This window comes from Columba livia, chromosome 2 (genome assembly GCF_036013475.1).
Source record: "Columba livia isolate bColLiv1 breed racing homer chromosome 2, bColLiv1.pat.W.v2, whole genome shotgun sequence".
NCBI lineage: Eukaryota > Metazoa > Chordata > Aves > Columbiformes > Columbidae > Columba > Columba livia.
This window is the reverse complement of record NC_088603.1, coordinates 46149005-46167683: the sequence shown is the minus strand read 5'-3', so window position 1 is coordinate 46167683 and position 18679 is coordinate 46149005. Positions and strand designations below refer to the sequence as shown.

Here is an 18679-nt window from a genome sequence, read left to right as displayed (position 1 = left end):
AGATGTTTAATGTTTTTCTGTAGTGAGATCATCTTGCCCTAAACAGTTAAGAGACGGAGACTGGTCTTTAAATATGAAGTGTGAGAAAGACTGTGACAAGGAGGATGGATATGTAATATTTTGGCTTAGCTCATGAGAAGCAAAAAGTTACAGTTATGCTGTAAGATGTCTTAGCATCACAAGACAGAAATTTTTACCAGAAAATGGAGTGCTGAACAGGACAATTGTGGCATGTGTAAGAAGAAATTTCATGCTTAAAAACATTTCAGGATCAATACCCTAAATAATATTGTCCTCTATTAGTCTGCAAAAAAACAGTCATAGCTCAGACAGTGTCAATAAACTTCCTTACCAAATATGCATTTTGTCTGTGAAAGGCCATCTTGTTCCTCAGGCATGTTTACATCATGACACCTTCAAGATGACAGTCAACGGCAATTAAAAAGTCACTGAAAATTTTTGTAATGGAAGTCTAAAAACCCAATTAGCTTTTCTATATTTGCTGCTTTTGCCTTCACCTAAAGCCACCCTCAACGATGTCAATAACCAACCAGTTTCAGAAGGCTCGGAGCTGGCCCTCAGGAAGGTCTACCCAATATCTAGTAAAACTAAATCAAATAATCCATTTCTTTACAGCAATAGTTCAAAAATGTGCAGAAAGAAGTGTACAAAAAGTCATTTTTAGGACTAATTTTCTTAAAGAATATCCAGTGCCTACTCAATGACTTCAGTATGACCTTTCTTTCTGAATTTTTAAGATAAACAATACATTTGATGCCAATGTCACAAGCACAAGAAGTACATATGCATACTGCTCCTGAGTCTAAACCAATAGCGTTATGAGCATTCACAGGAGCAGAATAAATATATCACCAAATGCCTTTTTTCTGTGACTTCTGAAAGATGGCTTTACTTACACTCAGCAGGTGATGATGAAGTCTTTTGCCTGATCATGGTATGCTGCTGTGTGTAAGACTTCACGGACTGAGTAAGAGGTGCTTACTGCTGTGCTAAAGGATTTTAATTTACTTAAAATCCGGGACATAAAAGCCTTTTCTTCTACTGACATACAATTTACTGAATTCTAAACTGCATATTAAAGTTCATGGCTCTTAAAATGACTCATTCTATATATTCATGGATACCTTCACAAAGGAGTACAAAACACTCTGTACTAAGTTTTTTTCCTCATTTCCTACATTTTCATTTCTTTTTATATTTTCAGGAAAGAGAGAACAAGACATACATTTTATTCCATAGCTATTCCATTTTTTTAGAAACTAGCTTTACTCTGTAAAACACAAATTCTAATTTTACAAAGCCAAGGAATTGATTTTGACCATGGTGCTGAAGAGGCTTCAAAGGGAAGCCTCCACTCACTGGACACCAGGGATATGAATATTTCATAAAACAGGGAGGTGCAATTGTGAATACAGCCAACTGCACCAACACCACTAATAAGGCTTGTTCTCTTACACAAATTTCTGCACATACTCGTCTTGTTTCTCACCTTTGCTATGTCATTTTAGATCGTGAAACCTGCACAGACTTGAGATGTCAAACATGCATCATAAAACTTTCCACAGGCTTCTGTGCTCCTGCCAGACCCTTCATTGTGGTCAAGTTGTGGCTGAGGTGGTCAAAAACTTGGAAAGAAGGGTCTCAGTATACAACAGAGTAAGCTGAAAAGCAGCAGAAAATTTCTTTCAGCTGGAGATCTAAACAAGTTGCATCTCAGTGCTTAGTCCAAGTCTGAAGTTTGGGTTTGTCTAGCAAGTTTTTCAGAAGCTGGCAGAGAACAAGCTAGCATTTGCTACAATGACTCTTCTAAAGCTTTTTCTTAGGGACAAAGCCAATCTTTCAGGCCATGTGTACTGCCAAAGATGGTGACATCTTGTAAAGATGAGTTTGACAAGGTGTGTGAGCCTCAGGGGGAAAAAAATAATAGGTGGTATAGCAATTTTATCTGATGGTGAAAAAAGAAATCTTAAGCTTGAGTAGTTGTTTCTGAAGAACAGTGTGATTCTCTGTGGACTGGTTTTGATAGATAAAGATTTGTTGCTGAATTAGTCAGGCTCAAAGGAATCTCAAGGCCTCTCAGAGAAGCTGAGAACAGATTCTGCTGTGAGAAAGAGGGGCGTTCCACAATCACCGGGGTCCTGGCGTGGCGTGAATCATCGGACGTACCATCAGTGAGACTCCAGAGCACAGACAGCCCACGATACTCATTTAACGAATCCATGCTTGGAGCGTGGACACGCGATTAGAATATAGTTACGTATATAAGGAGACTTGTTTCTGTAATAAATGGCTTAGCGTGATTCACATTGAATCGACTTGTTTTGCTGAGTCCTTATCTCGTTCCTACAATTCTCTTCTGAAATACGCAGTTGGAAAGTCTGTATAGGTGAGCATCAGTGGCACTAACATTAGTTTTTCCTCATGGATCTCTCTGGTGAAGATAATTTGGCTCTGGAGCGCATGTGGGAGCTTCTCAAACTGAGATGTGCACCATGGATGGGAACCATCAAGAGACTTAGATGGTGGCTATGACAGAAACATTCTGAGAAACAGCTCCTCCTGTTTCCTGCATCTAACATGATTCCTCAGCCTAAAATCCCAATATGAGGAATATAAGTCACACAACTCCAATTTATACATTTGCCTGACTTCTTACTGATAACGTGCAAGGCTGGGAAGGAGCATAATGAGAAAAATCTCAGATAACCTTCGACAGAGCTAGTTCAAACCTGCAGAAGATCCCAATATCAAAATATTTAGCACTGAAGTAGACTTTTTGCAGAGAGAATGAACTCCACATGAAAGGTAAAGTTAAATCTCTGCTGCTACAAACTTTATAATGAATACTATAATGAATACTAATACAAAGCATAACAAACTAGAAATTGTTGTCACTGGTATAGGTGATTTTATCATGACTTTTACTGAGAGGACAGCAATTAAAAATGCTGGAACATAATGCAATGGGAACTGGAAAGAAGATGTCAGGAAGAGTTTTTTGGGACTGTAGTGAAGGAAGCTAGTGACGGAATCAAAAACGCTATCAGGTTGTCTGTAGGTTAAACCCTGAGCTTTTAATTTTTTTTTTACTTAAAGGAGGAGAAGTCAAGGGACTCCTACCTACCATATTCAAGAACATCCATGTCTTCCTTCTACAATCCTGTAAGGACTTCTAGCACAACTTTCCTCTCACATGAATATAGGTTAAAAGCCCTGCACAAGAATATAGTAGAAGCCAGCTAAATTGGCTCTCTGATAAAGAGCAAGTCTCTCTTCTGTCAGAGAACACATTCAGTGCAGCACACTGTGATGACTCAAGCAACGAGCACATCAGATCTTGTCAAGTGACTGTCCTGCTGCAGTTGTTTGCAAGCCTGTATGATTCATGTGACAATTAAAAATGACTAGAAGGCTCTTTTGCTGTCATTCATGTTATTTTACATGAATATACCTTTTTTTAAGAACTAACAGAAGAATTCCATTAGGAAATTAGGAATGGAAAGCAATCAGCATGGCAGGCTGTGAGACCTGCTGACTGTTTGCACAGTAAAGGCTAAACCATTAAGTTAAACCCTAGGACCTGCTGCATCTAGCAATATCATAAAACTGAACATCTTCCATCAGTAGTAAATCTGATTGGTATTTCCCTTGAATACACAGTGCATTTGTTACTGTAATTTGCTCTAAACAGTGATTGGCATCAATGCTGTTGGGGTTGAATTCATTTTCTTTAGGGGATTCACTTAAATAACTACTGGTATTAACTGAACTTATTTGTATTCTGATAACATCCACCACATTGTTGGAACTGTCCACCCACACAAGAGAAAACTGTCCTTTTTTGAAAGAGTTTACAATCTGAGATCAGTTAAATGTTGCAACACTGCTAAGAAAATATAAGTTCAGAAATAATACATAGCATTATGATTATCAGATCACTAGCTAAATTAGGGTGCAATAAATCTTGGAAGGCCAGAAATTACTGAATCAAGAGAAAAGCTCAAGATACATTAACCAGTACATTCTAAAATGGAAGCACAACTCTTTGTTTTATTAAGACACTGAAATGTTTACTAATAAAGCTGGGGTTTCAATGATGCTGAAAGCAATTAGACAATGTGTTTCAAAGGGAGCTGCACACGTAAATTCCACCGTCTAATTTGAAAATCTCAGCCAACAGCAATCATGTTCGGTTTAAATCATCGTATCATCATGGGAAACAAATCCATTAGTCTTTCATTCCAGGCAAGAATGAAGTGTGGCTGAGGGAGCAAACATGGTGGGCACATGGATATCTGCAGGTGATTTGTGGACATGTGCTGAGCTAACAAAGAAAGCAAAGTTCTGAACGACACCGACAGCAAAGGCAAACTAGGTCTTGGAAGGATGACAGTGATAGTGCAGATTGCAAGAAAACAATCAGAATTGACAGTCAACCTCCATCCTCTGTGGAGGCAATTAGGAATCCAGTCTGTATAGAACAACTTAAGATCCACTTTTTTTGTCGAACGGATTTTTTGGGGGTGGGGAAACAACACATGGTTTTCTTTGCTGTGTCCTCTCATTTTTCAAATCCATCCCCTCTGTCTGAATACTGGTAACACATAAATATGCTACTTACTCTCTCATGCGTTTCAGTTTGGTCTCAGCCATAGTGCTGTTGAGAGCTCTGAATCCCTGGGGCACCCCTGGAGACACTCTGGTGACAGTACCCGAACCTACAAATCAATGCACAGACACATAACCTTATTCACCTTCATCCCCGGAGATCTACTGCAGAGTCAAGGGCAGTAAGAAGGAAGAAGATTATATTTGTGCCACATTAATTAGAGATGAATTAGATTATTAAATGCACATTAAGGGCAACTCCTTTCTAAGGGACAAGTAGATTTATAGCTTAAATGCACCAGAATTGTAACAACAATTTTGCTTCTGTGTAGCATACAGGGAATTACATTATAAGAGAAAGGACAGTCACTTGAGGAAGTGCTGGGACAGATAAATACTCAACAAAAGGAAATTCCCTTAGACAATATGTATTTTTCTCCATTGCTCTTGCACTTATAAATAAGAGCAAGAATCTTCTCCCTAACAGGTATGCCTCTGCTTTAGCTTGATCATTACTGTAAAATAAAAGTATTTAACTTATGACATCACTTTCCCCCTCAGAGGAAGGTACTCTTTTTCTTTCTGCATATATATTAAAACATACCTGTATATGCAAATACATATGCATATATATGTGAGAAATACACACACACACTCTTTCTGTTTACAGGCCTCATGGGCTGTTGCAATATTTAAGGCTCACAGACTGCTGTGGTCTTCATCCACGGGAAGAGAGAAGTGCTGAATCACAGAGGACCGTCAGAGCTGTCAGCTCAAATATCCTGTAATTTCATGTTGCCTCTCCATCACACAAGTCCCTGCTTAACCTAAGGAATTTATTTATTTATTTATTGCTGCTACTGCTCCCATTGGAAGAGAATCCCAGAGCCTCAATGAGACCTGGTGGCTAAAATCTCTCTTCTAATTCCCAGAACAGTTTCTTCTCGCAAAATATTCGGCATTAGGACTTCATTTCCCAAAAGAGAAAGATATTTACCATGGTGGAGCTACCTCCTGCATACTTGTGTGTGTTATGCCACACAGAACCAAAGTTCTGACCAGACACAGGAGGGTTCTGCATAGGATTTGAACAAGCCAAAAGTCACACAAACACTTAACACAATGCCTTGTCTAAATGCATACACACTCCTCTCCTAGCAGAGGTTTTTTAGCTTGGATTCAGCTGAGGTTTAGTTTGGATTGCATTAGCATTGATCACATGCAGCCAAAGGGAACCTGCAGCTGCCTTCCTGCCATGAGCAGTATAGACACCCCCAGAGTACTAAATACTCCCCTGGAATGTGTTATCATTGCTCTCCCAGGAGTGAAGCTCCCTATGTCTTACATGATGCTAGATATTGATCACATAAGGTCGAGTATGGAGATAAAAACTTTCCATTGTGAGGGATCCTACTGAATTGCTCACAGTGTCTGCTGGATTCAGAAGACAGGGAGCAGGCATAGAGAGAGATCACAGAAGAAACAGATTTCTGACTCTGCTGTCTGGCTATGAACAGATGATTTACTTTTATATTTTCCTAACTTCTCGTTACACCTAATGGTTAACAGTTGTCTGGTGCCTAAGTATTACAACTGAGGTATAGTAAACAAAGTTTAAATGATGAAAAATGACAAGTTCGGTTCTTATTTGAAACCAATATCTTCACCCATCAATGCAAAAAACATTTCTTGATTATTTACTGGAACACTACATATGCATATCCTTACGTTTATGCATGTGATCTGTAAGCACTCAATTACTTTAGCAGCACTGGAAATTTCAGATATCCTGAGGGTGGCCCTGTGGAAACCCCAAGCACTGTGCAAAGCAATACTCATGACTTAATGGGTGGCATGCTCCTCTTTGAGTTGGCAGAGAATCAAGGTCCAGATGTGGGGTTTAGAGCTTCAAAAGCAATAAAAAATTGATGCCCTGAGCACCAGTGGTCCCAGGAAAACATAATCTTTGCACTATCTTAAGAAAGAGTATGCTTAACCACAGGCCCCAGTTAAATTCTGGTATTCCTGTTATTACAGGATATATCACTGTACTAAGAGCTCAGTATACTCTTTCCGCCTAGTGGCTTCAATCTACTTATTGCTACAATATCTTCTTCTCCTCTGACATTTCATTATTAAAGACATTCTTCTTGGGGTTTTTTTTTGGGATTCCAGGCTAAATAATTTGTACTTTTTCTACCCTCCACATTTGCAGTTGGCCAAGCAAAACTTGTTCTCTACATGCAAACTAGTATCTGTCTCTCCATTTAATATGATTTTCTGGGTACTATGATGCAGCTGCAAGGGCTACAGATTGTAGGATGCTGCAAAGCTGTGTTTAGTCATAAAAAATGAGTTCTCAGTGAAAACTGAGCCAAGCTTTTAATGTTGTTGCTACAACAAGCCTCAAAAATCACTCCTGAGGTGATTCATAACCCACATCAGAGGTATTTTCTTAGAAGCAGTTACTTGATTAATAACGTATTTTGCACCCTGTTCGATCAGTTTGCTTACCCATACATCAACATAGAAAAAGGAACTATGCTTCTTCAAAAAGTGGCCAAATAACTATCTGCATTTTTTTTTTGCAACATGTAATTCTTGATTCATTAAACAAAATAAAATGAAACAACAAGAGCACTGACTTCTCATAAACCGGTATCGTGGATTTCTAAATGTATTTCAAAGACAAATGCTTTCCCAGTGTCTTGCCCAGTACTGCAGAGAACAACATAGGGCTAAAGGGCAAAAGATCTTTATCCTCTCAGGTCATGGAGTACCAGCTTGAGATTCTCACTGCATCCTTCCTGCTCTGTTGAAGATGAAAGGATCTGTAGGGAAACAAATCCTCTGGCTGACATTTACTCACAGATACTTGAATGTAAAATGAGTGATTATGATTATCTGGTGAGACTTTTCGTACATTATGGCCCAAAGACATTCCTAGTAAGATTTCTGCTAACAGCTGAACAATTAACTGGTGATAGACCTACTGCATCTCTTGGTAAGCCATTATGTGTTGCGAAGATATCTCCACTGAATCATAGACTTCTGTTTGGATTTCTTTCTTCAGCTTTCACTGCTACATATGAGATCCTACAATGTCTTTTTCTGAAAGATTAAAAAACTCCTTAGAACCAGATGTATTTTCCTGAGGTTACAAACAATACAAAGTGACCCAACTGCCTCTGACCATCTCCTCCCTTGAGATAAGCAGATCTAGTAAACTGCAAAACCAGTTTTTCAAACTTCCTTTCATCTTGCAGTTCTTTTTTTTTGATTTTCCCAATTTTTAACACTTCATCAGCATGGACTGACTCTCTTATTTCAAATACAGTCCACGTGGAACTGAACAGCAAACCCAAAATGAACCTTGTACCACAATAAAGCATTGGTATTCATAGTGACTCAGTGGGAATTCTTCAGGTAGTTACTTCAAAAGTCCTTTTACCCTCCAACACTGAGGTTTATACTAAAGAAACTTCACCTGTGGAAAAACAATGCATATTTATTGCATCATCTTTATCACAGCCCTTGCTGACACAAAAATAGTTCTGGTTTTATTCTACTCAGGTGTTCTTTAACATTTGCCTGAAATGGTATACATTTTTTTCCTCAGTATCTTCAACAATGAAAGATATCACAAGAAATTCTGTCCAGGCCAGATTTCCGCATCTGCCCTGTTATAGCCATGAAATCCATACTGTTTTCAGGAGTAGCCATTATAATGTTGTTGTAGCTCTGTAGCCCAGTAATATGGTATTGCCACTGCTGGTACCAGGTCACAAAATTGGACTTGAGTTTGCAAGGCTTCAGTATCTGTCTGAATCAGTTTTGACCTGCCACAAACTTTTAAAATTTAATTTATTTTTTTTACTTTAATTTTTAATTTAATTGCTTAAGTTGAAAAAGTAGTTCTTCTAATGACCAGATAGTTGTGGCTATTTTGTTTTATTTCCACTTGGTTTTGTATCATACAACCTGCATTTTCAGATGGATAGTAGTATTCTGTGTAGAATGACACATTTATAACTAATTTAATTCAATTAATGTAGAGAAATACAGGCCTGGTACAACAGCAGATGCTTTGAAAAGTGGGGACAAAGGATGAGGTGTAAAGGACTATGGGGATGGGATGACACGAGGTGGGGCACAGGCTGGTACTGGCAATCCCATGGCTATAATCAACGTGCTAGTGACCAGTTAAAGAAATGCAGACCTGAAAGTGGACATAACTAGCTGTAGGATGAACAAAGAGAACACGTATCTAACCTATGAAAAATGCATCATATACAGAAAATTTCAATGTAAAATGAATTTGCAGCCCAGTGAAGAAAAAGCAAGGTATAAAGGAATGTTAGCAAACATAAAAATAACCCCAACTGCAGCTTTGTAGCTTGACATTGGAAGAACATTAAAAAGCAAATGTTTTAACTTCTTCAGTGACACCGAGCATACAAAGATAAAAGGAAACTTAGCAGATTTCTTTCTTATTATCATCATGTTTGGAACAGATCATACAAACCTAATTACTATTTCAGCTTGGAGAAAGGCTTTAAGTTTCAACACAGACTGGTAGAGATTTTTTTAATGTTTAGGGCACAATTTAATTCTTTAATATTACAATTTTAGAAGGCATCTTCTTGTTCTTAATAATGAAAGAAAAAGAGGAAGACAAGAGTCTCTTAAACGCTAAGATTTTTTTTAAATACCACTGTTTGTCTTTGGCTAATACTCTGGGTTATTTCCAGAAGCCCTCAAGGCAATTCCTCTATTCAATTAAAACAGCAAAATATTAAAGCATAGAGCTAAATTTTGTCCTTATTTCTAGTTCTGTAAACCCAGAGCAGACAATGATGCTGCAAATGTATAAATGAGTGCAGAACTTGAAGACAAACTGGACATGACTGTTCCTTCCTTCAGCCCTAAAGATCTCCCTGATGTGGGACCCAGAAGGTGACCAGACACGATTCAGTGGCTACAAGACTATGACGGCCACAGCTTTGATTATTCCTTTACATCCTTTTTCTTCTTCATTTTCTCTTTCTGCCAGTCCATGTTCACAAGCAGGGGTGAAACAGGGCTTGGCATTGAAGGAATCTCTACAAGCAGGATGTTCCAAGCTTCCCCTACATTCTCGTGTCAGAGCCACAAGATAATACTAAGGCAGGTTTATCATGAGTGTAAATGAGGCAGCTACACGAGACTGTGGTTCCTGTGGGAGCCTTTGAGAACTCAACTGGGCTTTCAAGGACAGTGACTATGCCAGCCTAAGTAGACAGCCTTCTTTCATTTAAGTCTTCCCTTTTCTTAAGTACAACATGAGAAATCAGGCTTTCAAGCTCTAAATTTATAGACAGAATGTGCAGGAGATTTTAGGATTAAATTGCAAACTTAAATTCTCTGTGATTTTTCTGTGCCTGTAATGAGACACTGTAAAATAAAATATTATCCAAACCTGGATTGCAGTTTATTTTTTTATATCTATTTTTTCATTTATTTTGTCTTATTGTTACCAGTACTAGAAACTATAAAACAACCTACATATCCTTAATATTTTCCTCTGGAGCAAAGATGGCAGAATCCAAGTTTTTAAAAGCTTTTCTTATAACATTCCACATTTCTGACCATCATACTTCATGGCTCTGTTATTTTCAACAAAAGCACTTCACTGCCTATGCCTTTTCTTTTGGCATATTTATATTTCTCTGCAGCAAACTAAAGAAGCAATTTTATTTTATTGCAAAATGGAAATAATTGGACTGTGATGAATACAGACCGCTAATAACTGCTGCTGTTACATTTAAAGAAGAGCTATCATCTTACCCCATGAGCTATTATTCAGGACACTCTCCAAATACTTGACCATTGCCTCGATATCACTGTCCTGAGGACAAATGAAATAAGGAATAGCATTAGTGTGAGCACAAACTTAAATATAAACACTATGTACCAGAGGTATGATCCCACAAACATAAAGGACTACAGAGAGTCTACATTGCTCAAGACCTTTTCTGTATTTTTTTACCCTAAAACACCAGGCTTGGGTATGATGTTATATACAATTATTTACATCAGATTCCTTGCAAAACACTATTGTGTAGAACAACTGTGCTTGGAGTTTAAAGAAGATATGCTTATCACGGAGGGTAGTGTGCAATCTCTGAAAAACACACCAGCATTTTTTCATCGGCTAGGTCTGGAATAGCTAAACCAATATTACGTTGAAAAAGGCAAGTGTGTACTTCCTGACTATACCCAAATTTCTTATGTGTATGATAGCTGCCCACTGCAAATTAATACTTATGTTTCATGTAATTACATGTACTTACATATCTAGTAACAATGACTAATTGAAAAAAATTGAATTAACAAGATATTTTAGTACTTTTCTATTTCAAGTATTCTGTTACTAGGTAGATGATTAACAGTTTTGCCATAATATCTTTCATGTGAAATGCTGTTCACATACACAGATGAAATTTAAATATCTGGCCATTAAGCAATGATTGTGCTCCAGGAAGTAGATCACAATTTTATTAAAATCCAAGAGAAACGTGGACTCTGAGTTTCTAGAAGCTGCTGCCATATCACATTTGACAACATGACATTTCCTGACTATTTAAAACTGAAAATCGGCCCTTGCTGAAGAATCTGCCAAAAATGATTATTTTAAAAAATACTGTGCAGCCTATGGCTTTAAAATTTAAAACACTGGAATAAAAAAATAAAAGAATAAAAAAGCAAAACCGAGATCAGTATTGACCTCAGCTTCTACAATGGACAATCTGCTTTATATTTCTCTGTGACCTTACTCAAAACGCTCATTTTAAATTTCTCGAATGGAGGAACTGCCAGTATACCTTAACAGGACAACAATAATTGCTGGCAATGACTGCTAGCTAGTTAGTGACCTTTCAGTGCAAGTGAGTGCTACTATGGATGAGCATGATCTAACCTTTCATTATTCTATGTTGTTACATAGGCTTATGTTTGAAACAGGCTCCGCTATTTTAGCTGAGGTTTGCAAGATGGGAATCAGCTTTTTTGTTGGCTGTTTCAACAAAGAACCCAAAGGATTATAGGTTTCAAGGAGCCTCTTTGCCCTTCTGGAAAAAAAAACCATGGTAAATGGCCACATACAATAATAACAGAATTGATTTAATAAAATCTTTTTCTTCTTTTTTAATGGAATAAATACTGTAATTGCCAAACCTTTGACTTCTCACAAGAGGACATTGTATTTACTCCAAATATCACAACAGAGGTGATTTTTTTCCCACTATGCTCTAAGGCAAAAGATACACTTTCACCACTTTCATCACCACTGGTTTTCAAAGAAACTAGCTGGCTTAGCTTGGCTATCTTAAAATAAAATTTCAATGAGGAAGAGATGTGGTTTTAACACAGTGGTAAATAGCTGAATAAATGATTAATTGACTTACACTGAGGTAGAAACTACCTATGCCTTTTCTCCACTTGGGTTTAGCAATCCAAGACAATTTTAGCTGGTTTATTTATTATGCTTATCTAGTTAATGTATTTAATTTTTCTTTTTTTTTTTTTCTTCTATTTTCAGGGAAAGCAAAGCCCTACAGAATAGACAAGAGACTCTGACGGACACACAGAAGAGAGGCACTCCTATGTGTAATAGCCAGCATGGATGAATGCTCCCACTTTTCAAATGCGGTAAGAACAAAACTTTTCTAACAGCAACAGGACATGACAAGGCATGTGTTAGGAATCCAGTGGAGCATTTTTTGAGTGACAGCACACAGACCACCCACAGGCACTGGAGCTATGATAATTTATGCCTGCTGATTATCTGGCTTGACAATCTCAGAAGCGACCTCGAAAACTAAAATACAAAGCTAATGTACCACATTAGTAGACTTTGTCATAATGAAGAGGGTGAATTTGCTATTACTGTCACTAAAAGAAAACACAAGGAACAAGGTGATGAATTGCAGTAAAAACTATCCATTAGCATCTCTGCTAAATGAAAGCCAATGAAAGCTTCACTGCACGGTGACTTTTCAGGATGAAACCTCTATTGAGCTTCATGTTTCTTGATATTTAGAGAAACAGTTCGTCATTGTCATTATCTGGAAGAGGTAGAGGTCTGGAAAAGTAACTGGCAAATTGCTGCTTGAAATCTGGCTGTTTTCATTTTTGCTCCAAAAGAAATGGACAAAGGATGCTAAACTCCAAGGCTACAACCAAGATGAGAGGTCCAGATGTTCTTAGGGTCTGAAAATGGTGGTAACTCCACATCTGCAACTGGACAAAATAGCTGGAAACACACAGGCTGTATTGAAAGAAACCAACACGGGAAAAATAGCTGTCTCAGCTCCCATCCCGAACCTTTAAAATTATACTGATCCAGTGCCTAACTCGATTTTCTTAACTGAAGAGGTGTTGCATCCCACGTAAGGCCACTACTTCTCAGTCTGTCCTGACATCTGTGGGAGCCTCATACAGCTTGAACAAATAGCTCAGATCTCTTTCTACATCAGGTAGCCCAAGGTGTTGTTCAATGAGATTACTTTTCTGACCCCATGCTACTGCACGAACATCGGAACTTTTTTTTAATCATTGTTTGAAGTAATGGGGTCACCAGGGAGCACCGTCAGATGCAGCATTTCCACACTCTCTGCACAAAAGTAACTAGTAAGGCAATCTTGGTGTTGGAAATTGAGAGATTTGCACAGATTAGGAAGGTAAATATCTTACAAGTCCTTATCCTGTGTTGCAGTGGAATGACTTCTTTATTAGCACACACCTCCAAAAGCTTAACTTATGAATGTAATTTTGAAGAAAGGGTCTAAGAATATGAATCTTACCATAGAAAGAGGAGTAGGTGTTCTGGTGTTAAGTAAAGGACTGCAGAAGCAAAGCCCTGCTGTTATATATACTGTCAAGATCAAATCTATTCTGGTAGGATTTGAAGCTTATTAATACTGAGCATGATCCCACCTACCTTTGAGAGGGATTCATCTCAACTGTTGACATCCAGAATGAAGATGTCCCACGCATGCTAATAACTGTAGATCCCTTTATAATCACCAGAGAGACCACCCAGCATATTCCATCTAATCTATACTCGATGTTTACACCAAGATAACATTATTCTCTACAAATTCTTGCTTACTTCTCCTTACTGTACAGACTTTCCATTCAGTTAATTCAGACATAGGTGTCCAGATTTGTGCAGCTAAATTTAGTCTGCTTTGACCTCCGACTTATTGCACAATTTTTCACTTGAGAAAGGGAAAGTTGAAAATTATGCTCACTTCCCAAGAGAAAGAAAAGGTGACTGTGTCAAAATGCAGAAACACGTCTACTTTATCTAAGGTGGGATCAACACAAGAAAAAACAAAGATGGACAATTAGTTCATTTGATAGAGGAAGCCCTAAAAGACAACTGGTCACAAGGGGTGCTTCCAAGTCAGCCTGTGCAGGCCAGTTCACAGAGGGTTAATGCTCTGTGTGCACACAAACTGCTGGTAAAGCCCAAGGGCCGCCTGGGCTGGACACAGACAAGCGGGTGCCAGTGGGAGAGCTCTGCCAGCCCATGGAGTCAGTTCTTGTCATCACCAAATTCTGCATCACTGCAAAGTGAGGGAATGTCACTGCTCAGATCTGACTGCCAACACCTAATTTATTCTGTGTTATTGAGAAATCTATTTTTGTTTTCTGCCCTTCGCTAATTCTAAGCAGCAGTCTGCCTGTTCAAAAACACTATTGATTGACACTTAATGATACCGTCAATGAAAGCTGAATGAAAATTTCAAATCGCGTTCTAAAAAAAAAATAATTCTCTCAGAGTCTGATGAAAATGAGCAATAATTTATTTTTGAGCATATCTTGCGGTAGACTTTCTGGGAAACACAGTGTTTGCCAGTCTATGTGTTGTGGGTAAACACAAGACCCAGCAAACTGAAAAAAAAACACATTGTCTTAGATATTCCACTGATTTACAATTGACTAGCAATTTCTTTAGACCACTACTGAATAACACTGATCCTGAATTTTAAAGCATCCTGCCTGTTTAGTTTGAAACCCGGAAGGACATTTCTAGATTGAATGAAGCTGCTTCTGAGTAAACTTCAACTTTAACTGATGAGAGAGTTTCAGGACTCTTTGCTACCATAGTAGAATTCTGATTTCTCACACCAACATTATTTTCACCTTAAAAACTACATCTTAGAGAAGCCATTAGCTCAAAAGTTTCAAAAATCAGTATCAGTTATTTATAATTTTGGGAAGAGTGTTAGCATACTTGGTTGGTTCCCTAGAATGCAAGAGACATCACACTGTTCTGCAAAATTTGCACAAGAACTCAGAATAACATATATGATCGTAAGCAGAACCAGGCAGCACTACTGAGAGGCAACGCATGCAATGCTTTAAGCTAGTGGCCCAGGGGAGAAATGGATTGTTCTTGAATACTTTAGGAAGATCCATTTTCAGAACTGACTTGGGCATTTAGGTTCATTGATTTCATTGAGACTTGATCACTGGAGATAAGATGCACCTCAGCTCATTCTGATCAGATCTAAATTAGGTGCCTTTTCCAATAATCTTCAACCTTCTTCACACTACAATCCCTAAGATTTTGTTCTGGCAGTCTCACCTGATAAAGCTACTTTAAGCCTTTCAATAGTAAGTTTTCTCTTCACTGGCACTTTCTGAGATTCTTGGGAAAGTATACAGATTTGCTGGTCAAGTCTTGCAGTTGTTTATCCTCATAGTTCATTACACTGTCCTAGAAAATATGTCTGATAACAAGCAAGAAGTGGCAAGTAGAGGTGCCAATCTTTGGCGAGGAATTAGAACTGGAACTTAGATCTTATGCTTGAAGTATACTTTCAGCTTGAATTTAATTTTCCCATGCTAAGATGTGAGAGAACCCCACTCTGAGCCTTTTACAGTCACAAGGAAGTTTACTGACAACAACCAGCTTATGGCATTTATGGGAGTGTTGTCCTTAATCTTGAAGGGATGCAAGAATCTTTCTCAACAATGTCTCAGAAGAAATACATATGCATAAACATATAATTAGTTCATGGTATTTATATACACACACATCCCTATTAAAAAAAACAAAACAAAACTAATTTCATTAATGTCAGTAGGATAAAATCTTGGAAGAAGCTTAATTTCATATGGAAAACAAGCATCAAGTGTATACTGCTTTCTCGGAGGTCACATATACCTGGTGATTTGTCTTAAAGACTGTCTGTGATGCTTCCACATCCTCCTCCTCCTCTTCACTGCCTTCTGAACAGGATTCAAACTCTTCATTATAATATTCTTCTGCAATTTCTGGGTCTTCAGGGATCTCTAAAGGAAATCATGAGTTCAAAGTACAGAGACAGACAATACGCATGATGTTAAAGAGATAAAATGGATTTTATACCATCCATGTTATGTCACTAGCAATGCATTCTGTAATTGAAATAAAGGGATAGGTTTTCAGATTAAAATGTTCATCTTTGGTGACAGAAGCAGTGTTAAAGCTGTCTCTGGCAAAAGGTCAGATCCTCATCATATGCAAATTAATGACCTCAAAGGGTCTGCATTGATTTTGGTCCAAAATCACTGACCCATAGAATAACCCAGACTAGAAGGGACTTCATGGGATCATCTTGTCCAAGAAGGGTCAGCATTGACCTGAATCCAGCTTTTGTGACCTGAAATCATGCTTCAGTTTGGTTTTCTCTAACACAAATAACCTGTGGCAAATACAAGTGCTACGCTAAAATGGAAAATAATATATACCAGGTACACATTTAAAAGACAAAAGAAATAAAGATCGGTATCTTTTTCCAAACTCTCCTGAAGCAAAAGCATAACAGAATAAAAGAAACTGTTGTAAAGTCAAGCTACGCATACTTGAGTGTTGTGCTTCCTCAGTCTGTTACTATACCAATTCTAGTAATAGCAGCGAGTGCAATATTAATATAGCAAACAAGCCTATGAAGTACAACAATCGTTACTAAACGTATCCATCACAGCATGGAAAGACATTGCAGTCACTCTGCTTCAGGTGAAATCCTTCAGCATCCCAGAATCCATAAGCGAGGAGTTAGTGAAACAGCTCAAGGCATGACTGCACCTTCTTTGTTGAGCTGCCCTTTCTCAGCAGAAACACTTGGGCATATGTTGAACTTTAAGTAGAAGCTGGACTGTGGTGACTATTTGAATAAAAAGCAGAATCCCCTCTTTTCCAGACAGAAACCTGCAAGGCAAAGAGTTGCACATCTCTTTCACAGAGAGAGAGGCTACAGGAGAGCTAACACCCATGCTTTGATTTTAGGCAGTCCCTTCCTGATTTATCAAGATAAGTTACATCCAAGCACAGGAAGAATATTTTTATGGTAACAGTTTTCAAAGAGAAAATGTTTGGGATCCATCTTTGTCTGTTATTATTACAAGAAATGTTGGTTGAATGTAAAAATTGCTTAATATTCAGCTGTCATAAATCACCATATTCCTAACTTTATCTACTGCTGATTTCCACCGTTCTCCCCAATTAAATCTACCACTTCAAAGAAATGTAAAGTGACTTATCTTAAATATTACTACATTGAGAGAAATTAATTTCAAACAATAGGACATAAAAATGCTAAATAGTTGTGGTTTTTTTTTTTTTTTTACTTAGTTCACATGGATAAATAGAAAACAAAATAATTTAAACAGGGAAATACAATTAAAATCCATTGGAGTTTGGGCAGGAAGAATATTTCTGATCTTTAAGGCATAAGAAAGAGAACTTAGGAAAAAAGTGAAAAAGTATTTATCTGCACCAGTAGGTAGTTGAAGCTCTCCTGTTGAGATACGATCTCTACTATCTACTGTCTCCAAAGTATTTTTTTATAAATACTTCATTTTTTTATAAACTTGATTGACCTCAAAAACACTGACACATGGCACATTTTCACTCAGGTTTCTCTGTTTTAAAATATTTAGGGAAGCTGCATAAGAGCACCGTGCTCCACTGCCACAATTTCTAATTTTTTCTGTTTCTAGTTTTCACCTTTCTTAGTTGAGGGAAAATCTATATGTGGCCTTCCAGGCAAAGAAGTCCCCTCAGCCCAAAAACTTTTTCTCACAAAAGAAAACATGTATTATTGTGTTTAATTGCCTGAGTTCTACAAAGTGCCACTTGACAGAAAAGTCTAACACTTCATTTAAAAAATATACATCTTAAATATCATTTCTTTTTACATTGGAAAAACAATACAAAATGAAGATACATCTCATTTTCCAGATGGAGCAAACATTAATTTTTCTTTCTTGCAGAGAGGCTGTTATTCCTGTGATTAGTTCATTTGCATTCTATCTATGTGTATATATGCGTTCACATACATATGAAACAGACTATTTATTATGCTATAAACCAAACATTGGACTGCACCAGTGTTTTCTGAGTCATCTTCTCCTCCCACATTCTGGGTTTGTTTACTGTTGTACTAAAAAAAATCATTTCTCCCCTTCCCAAACAAACAAGGTATCAAAATCATATTTTTACTCATAACTGTAACTTCAAAATGTCTGCTCTGGCTACAGGAAAGCTCTGTAATTTGTGAGTAGCTCATGACCCTCCAAAACTGCTAATGTTTCTGAACTATGTGGAGAGGCTGGCACTGGACACATCCCACTTCCATGCCAGCCTTTGCATCCTTGTCGGAATTGCTCACTTCACCACTTGTGAAATTGTTTCGACAGCTGTTCATATAGTGTCAGTTAATCTGAGCTCAGTAATACAATTCTAAACACTAGTTCAGACACTAGAGACGTTCCAGGGTACACAAGCTTACTGGCCCCAATTCAGAAACTATTCCAAGTGACACGTCTGCGGATGAGAACTTGAGGTTTAGCTAATACAAGTCCTTAAAACTCCTTGGTTTTATGACAAGAACCTTTAAAAAAGTGCCTTCAAAACATCAACACATTCTTTTAGACTACTTGGTTCTATATAACAATTCCTTCAGTACTACTAAGTAGATCCAGGTCCCAGTCCTCCATGTGTTACAGATGCAGA

The 18679-nt window shown here is 37.8% G+C and overlaps 1 protein-coding gene across 11 annotated transcripts in view; it reads right to left on the bottom strand.

Moving 5' to 3' along the window:
* NEK11 (NIMA related kinase 11) overlaps positions 1-18679 on the bottom strand; it is a 92225-nt gene that overhangs the window by 10084 nt on the left and 63462 nt on the right. For 9 of the 11 annotated variants that reach the window (XR_010470153.1, XM_065051696.1, XM_065051695.1 and 6 more), the window contains 3 exons: positions 15848-15975; positions 10456-10516; positions 4643-4739 (listed from right to left, as the gene is read on the bottom strand). Coding sequence is in view for 10 of the 11 variants with exons in the window: in XM_065051696.1 (XP_064907768.1) it covers positions 4643-4739; positions 10456-10516; positions 15848-15975 (286 nt within the window). In the remaining variant the exon portion in view is untranslated. The remainder of the gene's footprint in view (positions 1-4642; positions 4740-10455; positions 10517-15847; positions 15976-18679) is intronic. The other 2 variants (XM_065051697.1, XM_065051701.1) reach the window with 2 other exon arrangements.